Source organism: Xenopus laevis, chromosome 6S (genome assembly GCF_017654675.1).
Source record: "Xenopus laevis strain J_2021 chromosome 6S, Xenopus_laevis_v10.1, whole genome shotgun sequence".
NCBI classification, from domain to species: Eukaryota; Metazoa; Chordata; class Amphibia; order Anura; family Pipidae; genus Xenopus; species Xenopus laevis.
The window spans coordinates 96,029,105-96,042,981 of record NC_054382.1 but is presented as its reverse complement, the minus strand read 5'-3'; the positions used below and the strand labels follow the sequence as shown (position 1 = coordinate 96,042,981).

Here is a 13,877-nt window from a genome sequence, read left to right as displayed (position 1 = left end):
CTTCAAGCATTTGTACCAACAACATCTCTAATAAAGACGTCTATACGACCTATATGAACCCACCCTATTTAAATTGACCTAAGAGTACTAATGAATTTTTGCTAGGCAAAATTGTACGCTAGAAAGGTCGCTATGAAATGGTCGCGCTGACGCATTAATTCTAGCAAAACTTTGCCAGCGTTCGGCTGGCCAGGCGCAACTTCGCATTTTAGTGAATTAGCATAGTGGTAACGAATTTACAACTGGTGAAGTGGCGCGAAGTGTGGCAGAGTGTTTGCTGGCGAAAATTCTTCCTTTAGTAAATCTGCCCCAAAGTGATTCCCACTTTTTTGCTTCCCACCGCATTTCTAGCTTGCCAGCAAATGGTCCCGTCAAAAAACCTTAGGCTAATGGCGCATGGGTCATTTTCTCAGAGAAATCCCAATACACTACCTTCTGCTCCTTGCACATGTGTGCACTTACAGGCACGGGATCAGCCTATCAGCACAAACACACAGAATGGATTTTAATTTGAAAATTTGAATTTAGCTTTTATTTGTGCTGACCTGATCCTGTGCCTGTTATAGCTCATAAACAGGGGGCTAAAGGCAGAGAATCAAGATTTCTCCATTAGCTTTAGGCCACAGACCTTCCTTCTGAAGGCCATGTCTTTCTCTCTTCACTCTCCTTCTTTATTCTCCTAAACCACAGGAAACAATTTGTCTCCCCAAAGAAAAACCAATTGATGAAGTAGATACAGTATAAACCATCAGTAGCTGAACCCCAGTATTAACATCATGGGGTTTAACAAGAGGTTTCCAACTGACAAGTGTAGAATGTGTTTCTGGGCATGTGCAATGTGGTGGTAAGATGGTTGTACACTGTGATCAATGCATGAGGATGTGGAAAGGTGAAGTCCCTGATATATGTACATATATATAGTATATATAATTTGGGTTGCTCTGGTTAGTAGGGCACTATTTCTGTCTTTGCTGTTTGTATATGATAACCAGAACTGGCTTCATCAGATAGGGCCTCACAGGGCTGCCTGATTTCCAGTGTGGCCCCGTCTCAGGGTTTCTTTTGATTGGGTTTGCATGGTGGCTTAGTGATTAGTGCACCTGCCTTAAAGGGGAGGTAAAGGCAAAAAGAAAATAAAATCAGATTTTTACTTTCTTTAATGAAAAAGAAATCTATCTCCAATATACTTTAATTACAAAATATGTACAGTTTTTATAAGAAACCTGACTGTATGCAGTGAAATTCTCCCTTTGTTTTACTTGCTCGAACTGCTGTGGATAGGAAATGTCAGACAGTGCCTAATTGCTCTGCAGGGAAACAATCTTACTTTCAAAAGGCAGAGGGGAGCAGCTTTGTTTGTTTCCTTGTAGAGCAACCGGCGACCATGTAGAGATTCAAATCCACAGACCCAGTGCAGTCTGTATATTCTGATTATTAATCAGTCTTGCTGTATCTGCTTCTGGCAGATATTATTTGACTTGTGATGTTTTGATAATTTATGACGATTCCTAAGCTTAACCTCCCAACAGCAACCCAGACCACAATGAGCATGTTCGTGGTCTTGGTCTTACAAAGATGTTAAACAAAGTTAAAAGATGGTGACCCCTGTTGCCAACTTTGAAAGTTAGTTAAATCATTAGGTTTCTGGTGCAGTAAAGGTGGCCATACACTATAAGATCCGCTTGTTTGGCAAGGTCACCAAATGAGCGGATCTTAACCCGATATGCCCACTAACGGCTGGGCAATATCGGATGAATCCGAATGTTTTGCCCTGGGGCCGAACGATCGGATTACAATACTACGAATGAGCTTCGACGGGTCTCAGGACCGCATCAACTAGCCAATGCGGTCCTGGATTGTACGAAAAGTCAAACTTCACCGATCGATATCTGCCCGATTTTTGGCCTGATATCGATCGGGAAGGACCCGTCGGGAGCCCCCACACATGGGCAGATAAGCTGCCGAATCGGTGTAAAGGCCCGATATCGGCAGCTTTAATCTGCCCGTGTATGGCCACCTTAAGTTCATGTTTATGTTTGTTAAACAAAATACAGCATTTCTAGCATTTTTCTATTTTAGACTTGGTGCCTGGGTTTTCCTTCAGGTCCTTCTCTTTAAACACACAGGGAAGTTATTTGGCTCCTTATTAAATTTTATTAAATTACCCCTAGTGTGTGCTGTATAAATGGGAGAGGGGCATTTAATTGTAAGCTCCTATATGGTAGGAACTGCTGGGAATATGAGGATCAGTCTCTGTAAATCACTGCATACCATGTTGGCTCTGTGTATAGAAAAGATGATAACTGTTAACCCTCTTATAATTCTATTACATTGGGTGATTAAACATTTTACAAAACCCCTTTTTATTAACCCTTACTTGCATGTGATGAGCCCCTCTATTAACGTACTTTGGACAAAGATGTCCATCTGTCTTGTCGTACATCATTAACTATTTGCACAGCTTAGTTATTAAGCAAATATTTGATTTAACGCCCCTTTTTCTTCTTATATTTATTTTTTGACAGTGATATTTTTTCCGGTGTTTGCTGTAATGCGCTGGGTATGTTTCAGCACAGGCAGTGGGCTTGCAAGGTTTGTTCTCTTAGGTAATAACATACTGCAAACTTGAAAAAATGAACAAGTCTGGTGTAGGTGCCTGAAGGCTTAGCCACAGAGTCAGTCAGTGTGTCTGCTTGTCCTTATATGACTCCTGCATTCCTGACAGGCAGAGGGTTTCTGAGGTACGGCAGCTGTCACGTGTTGGTATATCTGCCATTACTGAACTTTCACATTCCTACAGTCAACAGTGAGGGCATTGCTGGGAGCATGGCTGTGCATTCACTTACACATAATCCCAAATCTCACAGGCTGAAATTCCCCTACTGCTAATTACTACAATGGACACAGACAGGAGGTCTCAATAAAACTGCTGAAAAGCACCTACCTGTTAGCACTGTAGCATAGCTAAACCCCTACCAAGCACTTAGTGTCTTGTTAAATGTGGCACATTAGGGAAACAAATCCACCTTATTTATAGTTTTTAGTTTAATAGTCATGGGGGCAAATTTACTAAAGGGCGAAGTGACTAACGGTGGCGAAAAATTCGTCATTTCGGAACTTTGCCGATTTACTAACGTTCGCTGGCGTAACTTCGCTAGCGAAGGAGATAGATTCTAGCGGTACTTTACTCCCTAAAGCCAGACGAATTTGCACTCTGGCGAATGGACGTAACTACGCAAATTCACTAAGATGCGGATTTCACTAAATGTTACCTCTTGTGCCAGACTTGCCTTCGCCACCTCAGTCCAGGTGAAGTGCAATCGAATAGATAGGACTTTCTCAAAAAATAGTCCCAAAAAACGCTGGTGTCTTTTCGTTTTTCAGGGTGATAGGCTGAAATAGAGCGTACATTTTTTTTCGGGGTATCCTGCTTCCCCCCTACATTTCCTAACATATGCCACATAAACTGTACACTGGGTAGGGCAATATAACAACTCTATTTTATTCTATTAAGGTTTCCTGGCTTGTGCAGTGTAATGTATTTGCTGCAAGATATACGTCCATTGAAATTTAACTTCCCGCCTTATGCGAATTAGGCAACGCTAGCGCAACTTCGCTTCACTTGGCACAGTAACGCTAGCAAAACTTCGCCAGCTTTTGACGCCCTGGACGCAACTGGATTTTAGTGAATTAGCGTTGTCCTGGCGAATCTATGCCTGGCTAAGTGTTGCGCTGTGAGCTAAGCCGTTACTGGCAAATTTTCGGAGGTTAGTGAATTTGCCCCTTGGTATCATTTGCAGCCTACAATGTTGTACCTTCCTCAGTCTAGGGTATCTAAATGTCCCCTGTAACCTTCCCCTGCACCGTGACTAATCCCCAACCTACCAACTACCCCAAAACCCAGTCCTAATGCACCCAGCTACGTGTCTGTTAACCTATGGGTCTAGATTCAGTATTTAAAGTGGACCTGTCACCCAGACACAAAAAGCTGTATAATAAAAGTCCTTTTCAAATTAAACATGAAATCCAATTTCTATTTTTTATGAAACCATTCATAGCTGTTGTAAGCTCATTTAAAAATCTCAGCTGTCAATCAAATATTGTCTGCCCCTCCTCTATGCCTTATGCATAGATGTGGGGCAGACAATTACTTTCCATTCAGCACTTCCTAGATGTCACTGCTCTCCACACTTTCCCCCCCTCTCTCTTTATCATTTAATTGTGTAACCAGGGCATGGGGATGGACATCAGGTCCCCCATTCTGGTGCACAAGATTCTGAAAGGATGGAAGGCTTGCGTTTTGTTTCCACAAAATGGTTCCTGCCTGCTTGCTATAATTATGAATTCCCAGACTAAGGGAAACAAGATTCAAATAATTTATACAGTGTAATTTAAGTTAATTTTGCTTGACTGATGTGATAAAATAGGATTTTGAAAAAAAAATTGTGTGACGGGTCCCCTTTAAGGTGTCCTAGATGCCCCCTGTATCAGACATCAGTAGAAGCATTAACCCCCTAAAATGCTACTAGCTCTCAGTAAATACAGTAGGTTCATCCCAGTTCCCAAGTACTTCAGCTGTTAATATCTATCACTTTTTGAACCACTCAATGTCTTTTTTACCCGTGAGCCACATTTAAAAATAAAAATGTTGGGCGGGGTGACACAAACACAAAAAAAGTTCCTAGGGGGTGCCCAATAAGGGCTACAATTGGTTATTTGGTTGGCCCTGTGTGGACTGACAGACTACAGGTGGGTCTCTTTATGCCTCCAAAAGTTGATTCCAAATGAGAAATCCAAAAACAAGCACCTGCTTTGAAGCCATTGGGAGCAACATCAAAGGCCTTGGTAAGCAGCATGTTGCTTGCGAGCCACTGGTTGGCAATCACTGTCTTAACTGGTTCCGCTGGAATGCAAAATGCCTTTCTATTGGGTGTGTCTTGCAAGGCCAAACACTGAACATTTGCCATCTCCTGGAGGGGTATAGCACAATGGCCATTACCAGAATTATTCTTGTTTTTGTTACTTGTAAAGCTTCTTGCCATGATTAGTTTGCTAGCCATGTCTTTAAGAGTAGGGTTGCCACCATATTTAGTAGTTCAAAAATTATAGGTGTCGATACAAAACAGCGCAGAGGTTCTGCTGCAAAAGTGCCTTTATTTAACACGACATGTTTCGACCACCAAGGCTCTTTATCAAGTGTATATAAGCCAAACCAGTGTACAACATTAAATACAATAAGCCCCATCCACCATCCATCTGATTGGTCACTTCAGCAAGTGCTGAGAGCACAAAGAAACTACACAGCGACTTAAGATTTTATTTGTTTTCACTTGGAGTAAAAAACCATGGACTATGGTGTCATCACCTGGGATTCCTAATGACTGATTCACTTAAGCAGCCAAGCTGCAAATCCTCTCAGCACTTGCTGAAGTGACCAATCAGATGGATGGTGGTAATGTTGTACACTGGTTTGGCTTATATACACTTGATAAAGAGCCTTGGTGCTCGAAACATGTCGTGTTAAATAAAGGCACTTTTGCAGCAGAACCTCTGCACTGTTTTGTATCGACACCTATAATTTTTGAACTACTATTGATGGCTTTGGATGGAAGCAAGGTGCTGCAATACCTAAACTAAACTACAGAGGAACAAGTACCAGTTTATTATATTTGCCACCATATTTGTTTTTGAGAGTCTGTACAGAGTGGCCGACATCAGTGGCAGAACTGTGGAGGTCTGGGGCAGGCTTCTGAGGTTAAGGGGTGGGGTTATGATGTCAGGGGCAGGGCTGGGGACAGAGGCTTCTCAGATGACAGCTGATTTGTTTGACTTTGCTTATTGGGACCAGAATGTGACTTTAGTTTCATTTTCAAAGTTTTCTCTGTTTAAAGCAATAATTTAGATAAAAGATTAGATATTTCATAGGTAAAATGTATGTTCAGCATAAGTGTTATTCAATAATCCAAGGTTGAAAAAGGGTTATACTGTCCCTTTAACATCTTTCATATGTAAATAGTTTTATCATTGATCATTGGATGAAAATTTGCAGATGTTTATGGTCAAATGGCTAGACCACTTCAGTTTACCCACAACTGTTGGTTTAAACTCAGTGAAAATTGAACGGGATTTGAGACAATTGCTTCTTTTAGGCCTTCAGTAGGTGAAGGAGGAGGTAAAGGAGCTAATAAATATCTGTCGTAATAGACATGAGATGAAATGTTCAATATGTCATTAAACTTGCTATGGAAAACGAAATTTGTTTGCAAATAGGAGCATCAGGCTAGAGTCCTGCAGCGGGTTGGGTCGTCGCGGGTGCCTGTGGGTTACCCTCAAAAAAAGCGGGCACCCTGTGGAATGAGGGGAGAATTTTCAGGTGCGGGTATACCCACAGGTATTGCGGGGAATTGCGGGTCGGGTTGCGGTTCTCATCTAAATTTCTTATCTTGTGTAATATTGTCTATATTTTACTCCTTTTAAAGTTTTACAAAACGTGTTTCTGTCCCGCCCACTTTTGATGATGTCACTTCCGGTTTACAGCACCATCACTTCCTGTTTGATGGTGGTCGGCGGGTTGCGTGTCAGGTTGCTGATAAGGCAGTTGCGGGTCCGGTTCGGGTAGCGGATCAAAGTGGGTAAATATGCGGGTTGCGGTTCTGGATGCGGGCTACGGGTTGCGGATTCGGGTCTTAGAAAGTGGTTCCGCGCAGGACTCTACATCAGGCCTTTAATCACAGATCTTTTGCATCCTCCTGCTACTTTTCCATTTATTCCTTTAAAGGGAGACTATAGTCCTACAAAGGTTAACATTGTTATGCATAGAGGTTTTGTTCTAGCTGGGAGGTACAGCGTCAGGTCCAGTTCTGCCTTGATGTAGCGAAGGGCTCCATAGATGTTTTGTGTTGCCAGTTTGGCAGCTCTGCAATGTGTTACCATGCATCATTTTTTTATTCATTTTTGAGTGTCAAAATTAGAATTCTAATGCAAGGATTCATCTTATGAATTGTTATTTAGTAAAACACACCCTAATCCCCCTCAAGCATAGCCCGGTGCTTAGCTGGGGGAGGGTAGGAACCCCTCTATTGATACTCACAAAGCATAGAAAAAGTACAAAAGGGCAGTTAAATGTGGGAAGATTCCTCTGCATTTATTGTTTATTGACTTGTAGGGTCATAATGTTATATTGTGACACAATAAGTGAAGGGGAAGCTTCCCACATTTAATTGCCCTTTTGTGCCAGTGTTCTGCTTTGTGGATCTTCATTATGGCCTCTTGGCATACTGGCCATTTTGACTACCATGTCACTCTGGAGGGAAACCATAGAGTCAAAAAAAGCCACCGGACCTGCACCTACGGTTCCTTTCCATGCAAATAAACAGGAAATATGCTCCTTATATGAGGGTGCAGGCATCCCAATTTATGGGGATAAATGGAGAATACTCTATCGGTGTTCCCAATAACAAGATGAGATTTGAAGGGCCCTATAATGTTGTTGAGCATGAGGCCAGTAGGAAACATATTTCATTGAAGAACTTATTATTAACACCTATTTATAAAGCAAAAAACGAAGGAAGATTGTATACATGGAACATAAAGATTACATAAAATAATACATCCAAACACATTGATAAAGAGGACCCTGCTCAACAGAGCTTACAATCTCACTGAATGGGAAAGTTCACGGCCTTGGTAAGACTGGGATGCTGGTAGTCCGTGATCATAACTGTGACAGCTACTCTTATCTCTAGGCTTGTGTTCCTCTCTTTTTATTGTCTACTAAAGTGTTCCAGTTCAAAAAAAATATGTCTACTTACAGAATCGGAAGACTGTTTGACGGTACAGAGCCCATTGTTTTGGACAGTTTAAAACAGCACTATTTTATCGACAGAGATGGGCAAATGTTTCGTTATATTTTAAACTTTCTGAGGACCTCAAAACTTCTCATTTCAGACGATTTTAAAGTAAGTACATCTTTCACTTGTATAACTCCACTGCCCCCCACGATTATTGTTTTATGTATTTCCTAGCTGATATACTGATAGGTAGTCTTAGTAAGAATATATAGAATATATAGACTATAATTAGCTTGTCTTTGAAAAATATAAATATCTAACACTTCCAGATTGAGACGCGTGGAAATCACAGCTACAGAAGGTTTTGAGGAACGTGTATGAGTATAAGTTGGGAATACCTCTGTATTCTTGGTTTGCAGTCATGGAAGAAAATAAAAACCTAAAATGTCATTGCAGACATGAACCAGTTTTGTTCTTCTCTGTCATGAAGGTTGTGGCACATGGGCATTATAATAACTGTCGGACTGGGCTGGCGGGAGACCGGGGAAAAACCCGGTGGGCCCCAGGCATTTTGGGCCCCGTTGGACCAGACTTGATCCCCACAGCAGATGGTTGCTGTGCTTCCTGGGGGAGGAAAGAGGGAGATTTGTAGTGATGGCGAGGCCCACTGTGATTTTCAGCTGGGCTGGAGGCCCGTGGGGGGGGGCAGGGGGCCCTGATGTGGCAGACCCAGACCCCCCCCCCCAGTGCGTGCTGCAGGTTGACCCACACCATTTCCTACTGATCGATATGAAAAGCGTCTTGCAGTTAGTGGTGGCTGGTCATCAAAAGTCCTGCCTGATGTTGCCCTAGTTTATTATTGATTGATTAATGAATGATTATCTGTATAACCACTTCACCTATCAAGTGCATCATTGCACAGCCATTGGAATAATATGGTAGCACAGGGATGTCTATATGGATGTCCAAACATCAGATGACAACTCTTGCCCTGTCCTCAGTTCTATAATGTCATGCTTTTTCTGATGTTCTGTATGCCATGGACCTCTTTCTAACTATCCACGTGAGCTATGCCCTACCTTTACATGGATTTATTCCCCAGTACACCCATAAACATTAAAGCCATATAAAAGAATGCATCTTATTATATTCATAGTCTGCATTCCACTCTGCTTTAATTGCATTAGGATTATTCTTTACTGTACGAAGAGGCCAAGTACTTCCAGCTACAGCCCATGCTCTTGGAACTGGACAGATGGAAGCAGGATAAGGAGGCTGGACGCTTCTCGAGGCCTTGCGAGTGCTTGGTAGTCAGAGTCGCACCAGACCTCGGTGAGAGGATCACTTTGAGCGGCGACAAGTCACTGATTGAGGAAGTTTTCCCAGAAATTGGGGATGTAATGTGTAATTCTGTCAATGCGGGCTGGAACCACGACTCTACACATGTCATTCGATTTCCTCTAAATGGCTACTGTCACCTCAACTCAGTTCAGGTAAGCGAAGCCCCACAATGAAAGGAATCTTGTGTGTTGAAAGGATGATTGTGACATAGCTCGAACAAGAATAGACTATGAAGGAGATGGAAAGTATTTTTGCACAAATGTTAGGCACCCCCATGTGATTGTATTTAGTTACCTGAAAGCCTGGGCCAGTGCTCCTATCAGCAGAAAACTGCACAGGCCCAGGGTTTCAGGTAAGTCAATACAATCACTTGGGGTGCCTAACATTTGGCACCCCAAGTGCAAAAAACACTTTCCTTCTCCTTTAATGTATGTTTTCACCTATGTGTCTACCCATATATACATCTTGTCTTGAACCATTGCATCAAGGAACTTGTTCAGCAATATATACTCTGAATATAATATTTGCAGTGTCAACAAGGTACTCAAAAGATTTTCATAAAATTCTGTAAAATGTAGTTCCTTATGTGAATGTATTAAAATGGTGAAATATCCTTCCTTTCTTTCTCAGCAGTTCTCTTGTGCTTAATGGTTCAGAGTTTAGCTACTAGGAGGAGTAATCCAGTATCAATGACTGGCAAAACTGAGGAAGGAACTAGAGGAAAATATTCGGGAGGGTTTTTTTTACAGTGAGAGCTGTGAAGATGTAGAATTCTCTCCCTGAATCAGTTGTTCTGGCTGATACATTAGATAGATTTAAGAAGGGGTTGGATGGCTTTTTAGCAAGTGAGGGAATACAGGGTTATGGGAGATAGCTCATAGTACAAGTTGATCCAGGGACTAGTCCGATTGCCATTTTGGAGTCAGGAAGGAATTTTTCCCCTCTGAGGCAAATTGGAGAGGCTTCAAATGGTTTTTTTGCCTTCCTCTGGATCAACTGGCAGTTAGGCAGGTTAAAATAGAGTTAAAAGGGTGAACTTGATGGAAGTGTGTCTTTTTCCAACCTAAATTACTATGTAAAAATAATACATATTTAGCCTATTTTAGCACTTTTGCCTATTTAGTTTTGCACGGCTAATTTACTAACATAAATCACACCGTTACTGTTACCCATAGCAACCAATATCTGCCTTCATTTTCTGACTTTTAGACTGATAAAAATTAACTGACTTTTTGCTGTTGGGAACTGTCCAGGCACATATGTATTTGGAGGGCCAGGGATCTTCAGGTGACGCACCTTGTACAGCTATTGTGCTGCAGATGTAGATATGCTCAGCTCTCTGCCTGTAGCCCTACACATCTGCCTTTCAGTTATGAGTGGAAATGCCAGGCACATTTACTATATACATATAAAGTTAGGTTGAAAAAAAGACACATCCATCAACCTCAGCCTTCTATGTCTAAACAGTTGTGTTCAGAATAATAGCAATCTGACATCACTAACCTGAACAATCACTGTTTTGGTAGAAATTATATTTATACATGGAAAATAATTTACTAGTAGGTGTAGTAGAGTAATAGAAACCCAACAGTCATAACATGCATGCTTCTGATTCTGTGTCATTGAATCATTAACTGAAGGTTGTTCCAAATAATAGCAGTGTTCAAAATAATAATCGCGTGTTCCAAATAATAGCAATGTGAAGTGCCTTATGCCCTTGAAAATAGGTGTTTCAACGAGGCAATGACCCCAAACACACCAGTAAACGGTTCCAGACCAACAAGATTGACGTTATGGAGTGGTCAGGCCAATCACCGAAGCTTAATCAAATAGAAAATGCTGACATAAAAAATGCTGTTTCAAAGGCAAAAGCAAGAAATGCAGAATTGTGGAATGTAACAGTTGCCAGAAGTTGGTGGACTCCATGCAACACAGATGTGCAGCAGTTCTCAGAAACACTGATTATACAACTAAATATTAGTTCAGTGATTCAAAGGAAAGCAAAAAAAAAAATTCAGTTTATACAGTGAATGTATGAGTTTATAAAGAAGGATGCAGACACTATTTTTTTCAACAGTCTAATATTCAATTTTCTTCACTTTCTGTAAAGGAATAACGCAAATTTGATAAAATTGTCTTCATTTGGAGTAGATTGTGCAGTGTTCCCAATGCACTTGTGTGTATGCACACCACTATGTTGTAGTCCCTTATCAACTTGTTCCAAAACCCTGTATTCCCTCACTTGCTAAAAAGCCATCCAACCCCTTCTTAAAGCTACAGTATCTAATGAATCAGCCTGTACAACTGATTCAGGGAGAGAATTCCACATCTCACTGTAAAAGAAAATCCTTCCGAATATTTAGAAAACCTTGATTCTTCTAATCGGAATGGGTGCCCACGTGTCATCTGGAAAGATTATTATATGGTTTCCTTATACAGTATATTTATTCATAGTTATATCACCTCTTCTCCAGCGTGAACATGCATAATTTGGCCAGTCTTTCCTCATAGCTAAGATTTTCCATACCTTTTACCAGCTTAGTTGCCCTTCTTTACACTCTCCAATTCAATAAATTCCTGTTTGAGCACTGGAGACCAAAACTGTACGGAATATTCTAGCTGGGGCCTTACCAGTGCTCTATACCATGGAAGAATAACCCCGTCCTCCTGCAAATCTATGCTCCTTTAAAGGACAAGGCAAGTCTAAAATAGAATAAGGCTAGAAATGCTGTATTTTGTATACTAAATATAAACATGAACTTACTGCACCACAAAGCCTAATCAAACAAATGATTTATGCTTTCAAAGTTGGGCACAGGGGGCTGTCATCTTGTAACTTTGTTAAACATCTTTGCCTGACCCTGCACATGCTCAGTGTGGCCTGGGCTGCTTAGGGATCGTCATAAACAAAGCTGCTTGAGTTCTGCATGGCTGGGAAGTAAGGCGGGGGCTCCCCCTGCTGTTCATAAGTATGATTGTTTCCCTGCTCAGCAGTTAGGGACCGTCTGATAATTCCTATCCACAGTAGTAAATGAAGGGAGAATTTCACTGCATACAGTCAGGTTTCTTATAAAAACGGTACACATTTTTTAATTTAAGTATATTGGAGATAGGTTTCTTTTTCATTAAAGAAAGTAAAAATGGGATTTTATTTTTTTGCCTTTCCTTGTCCTTTAATACAGCTCAAGACCTTGTTTGTCCTTGAAGCTGCAGACTGGCATTCCTTGCTACAGCAAGTTTATTAGGCTTGGGCATTTTGCAGGTAGGCAGTAACCCATAGGAGCCAATCTGTGATTTGCAAATTTGATTGATTGCCATAGGTTACTGCACTAGTGCAAGTTTGCCCTCTATTGGGAATTTAACAATATACTATAACATTTATACTACAATTATATACATTATATTAATGTTTCCGATTGAACTCATATGGAGTAAATCCAAAATGATAAGTTTGTTCTAGACCCTTTTACCAGTAATGGTTTCTTTCTCTCCTTCCCCCCCCCCCCAGGTCCTGGAAAGGTTGCAGCACCGTGGCTTTGAAATCGTAGGCTCCTGCGGTGGAGGAGTTGACTCTTCCCAGTTTAGTGAATATGTACTAAGGCGAGAACTGAAAAGGACATCTCGTGCACCTTCCATAATAAGAATAAAGCAGGAGCCGCTAGACTGAATAGACACTTTTCTAAATGGGACAGTCAATGTAAAGCAGAGGTCTGGAATCCAAACCAATAAAGACATTTCCATCATCTCAAGAGACTTAGCTGTAACGACAAAGCAGCTGCATCAGGAAAACATGTCAAAATGGTAACCTCACCATGGATGTTGAATTGTAGAAAGTGATATGTAAATTACAAAAGGTTACAGTGGAGATTACCACACATTAGATAAGCATAACAAAATATACTGTAACAAGATATATATGTTCATAGTTTTTATTCCATGCATTCTGACCTCTAAGCCGCTGGGAAATCCTTCCAAGTCTGAAGGGCTTAAGGCACAAGACAACCACTACATTTTCTATGTGCTTTGTTGTAAAATGAACATTGACAATGGCAGTCCTACAGTAACGTAACCTAAAGGCTGAGAGGCACACTTCTTGGCTTGCACTTATTCTCAGAGCCAAAGGGTGTAATATCTTTTGCTGCCAGTAGGGTCACCAGAGCACTGCTCTCCTTCAGGTAGTAAAAAATTATTAGAGGATACATATCACATTAGGAAGAGAATTTGTACATTTTTTTATACCTGTATATTTCTGTCCACCCTCTCAGAAATTGCTTTGGAGGACTAATAGTATCTATAGGTCTTTTGGTGATAGGGTTGTGAAACCTCCTTTTCTAAAATGTTTCCTTCCATTGTCCTTCCTTTCTCATAAGATCGTATAGCATTTGACTCTTCAATAAAAATGGGTTCCTGGAGACAGTGAAGCCAGAATTTCCAAGACTTGGTTTCTGTGGACATCCTTCAATCAAACTGAGGAGTGATTTGCGGAGTCTCAATATTATCAGCATATAGTTATGGCCAGGGGTTCAAGCTCAATATATGGATTTAGTTCTGCTGCTGGCTGTATTCAGAAATGTACATTTAGTGGTAATGTGTCTTGTCCAAGACCCTAAACTCCGCAAACCCCACATTTTTGCTTTCCTGGTTTACAGCAAAGCTTTCAGCAAATCAGTTACAAGGTCAAATTCATAGTACAAAATTTCACTATAAAGTTTGAGCCTAAAGTCCAGATTTATGTCACAAATTTGC

The 13,877-nt window shown here is 41.0% G+C and overlaps 1 protein-coding gene across 3 annotated transcripts in view; it reads left to right on the top strand.

Annotated features, from left to right (window-relative positions):
- LOC108719725 (BTB/POZ domain-containing protein KCTD1) overlaps positions 1–13,568 on the top strand; it is a 72,115-nt gene extending 58,547 nt beyond the window's left edge. For all 3 annotated transcript variants that reach the window (XM_041567857.1, XM_041567856.1, XM_041567855.1), the window contains 3 exons: positions 7,814–7,958; positions 8,978–9,283; positions 12,640–13,568. In XM_041567857.1, the coding sequence (XP_041423791.1) occupies positions 7,814–7,958; positions 8,978–9,283; positions 12,640–12,798 (610 nt within the window). In that variant the 3' untranslated portion in view covers positions 12,799–13,568. The remainder of the gene's footprint in view (positions 1–7,813; positions 7,959–8,977; positions 9,284–12,639) is intronic.
- The last annotated feature ends 309 nt before the right edge of the window (positions 13,569–13,877 follow it).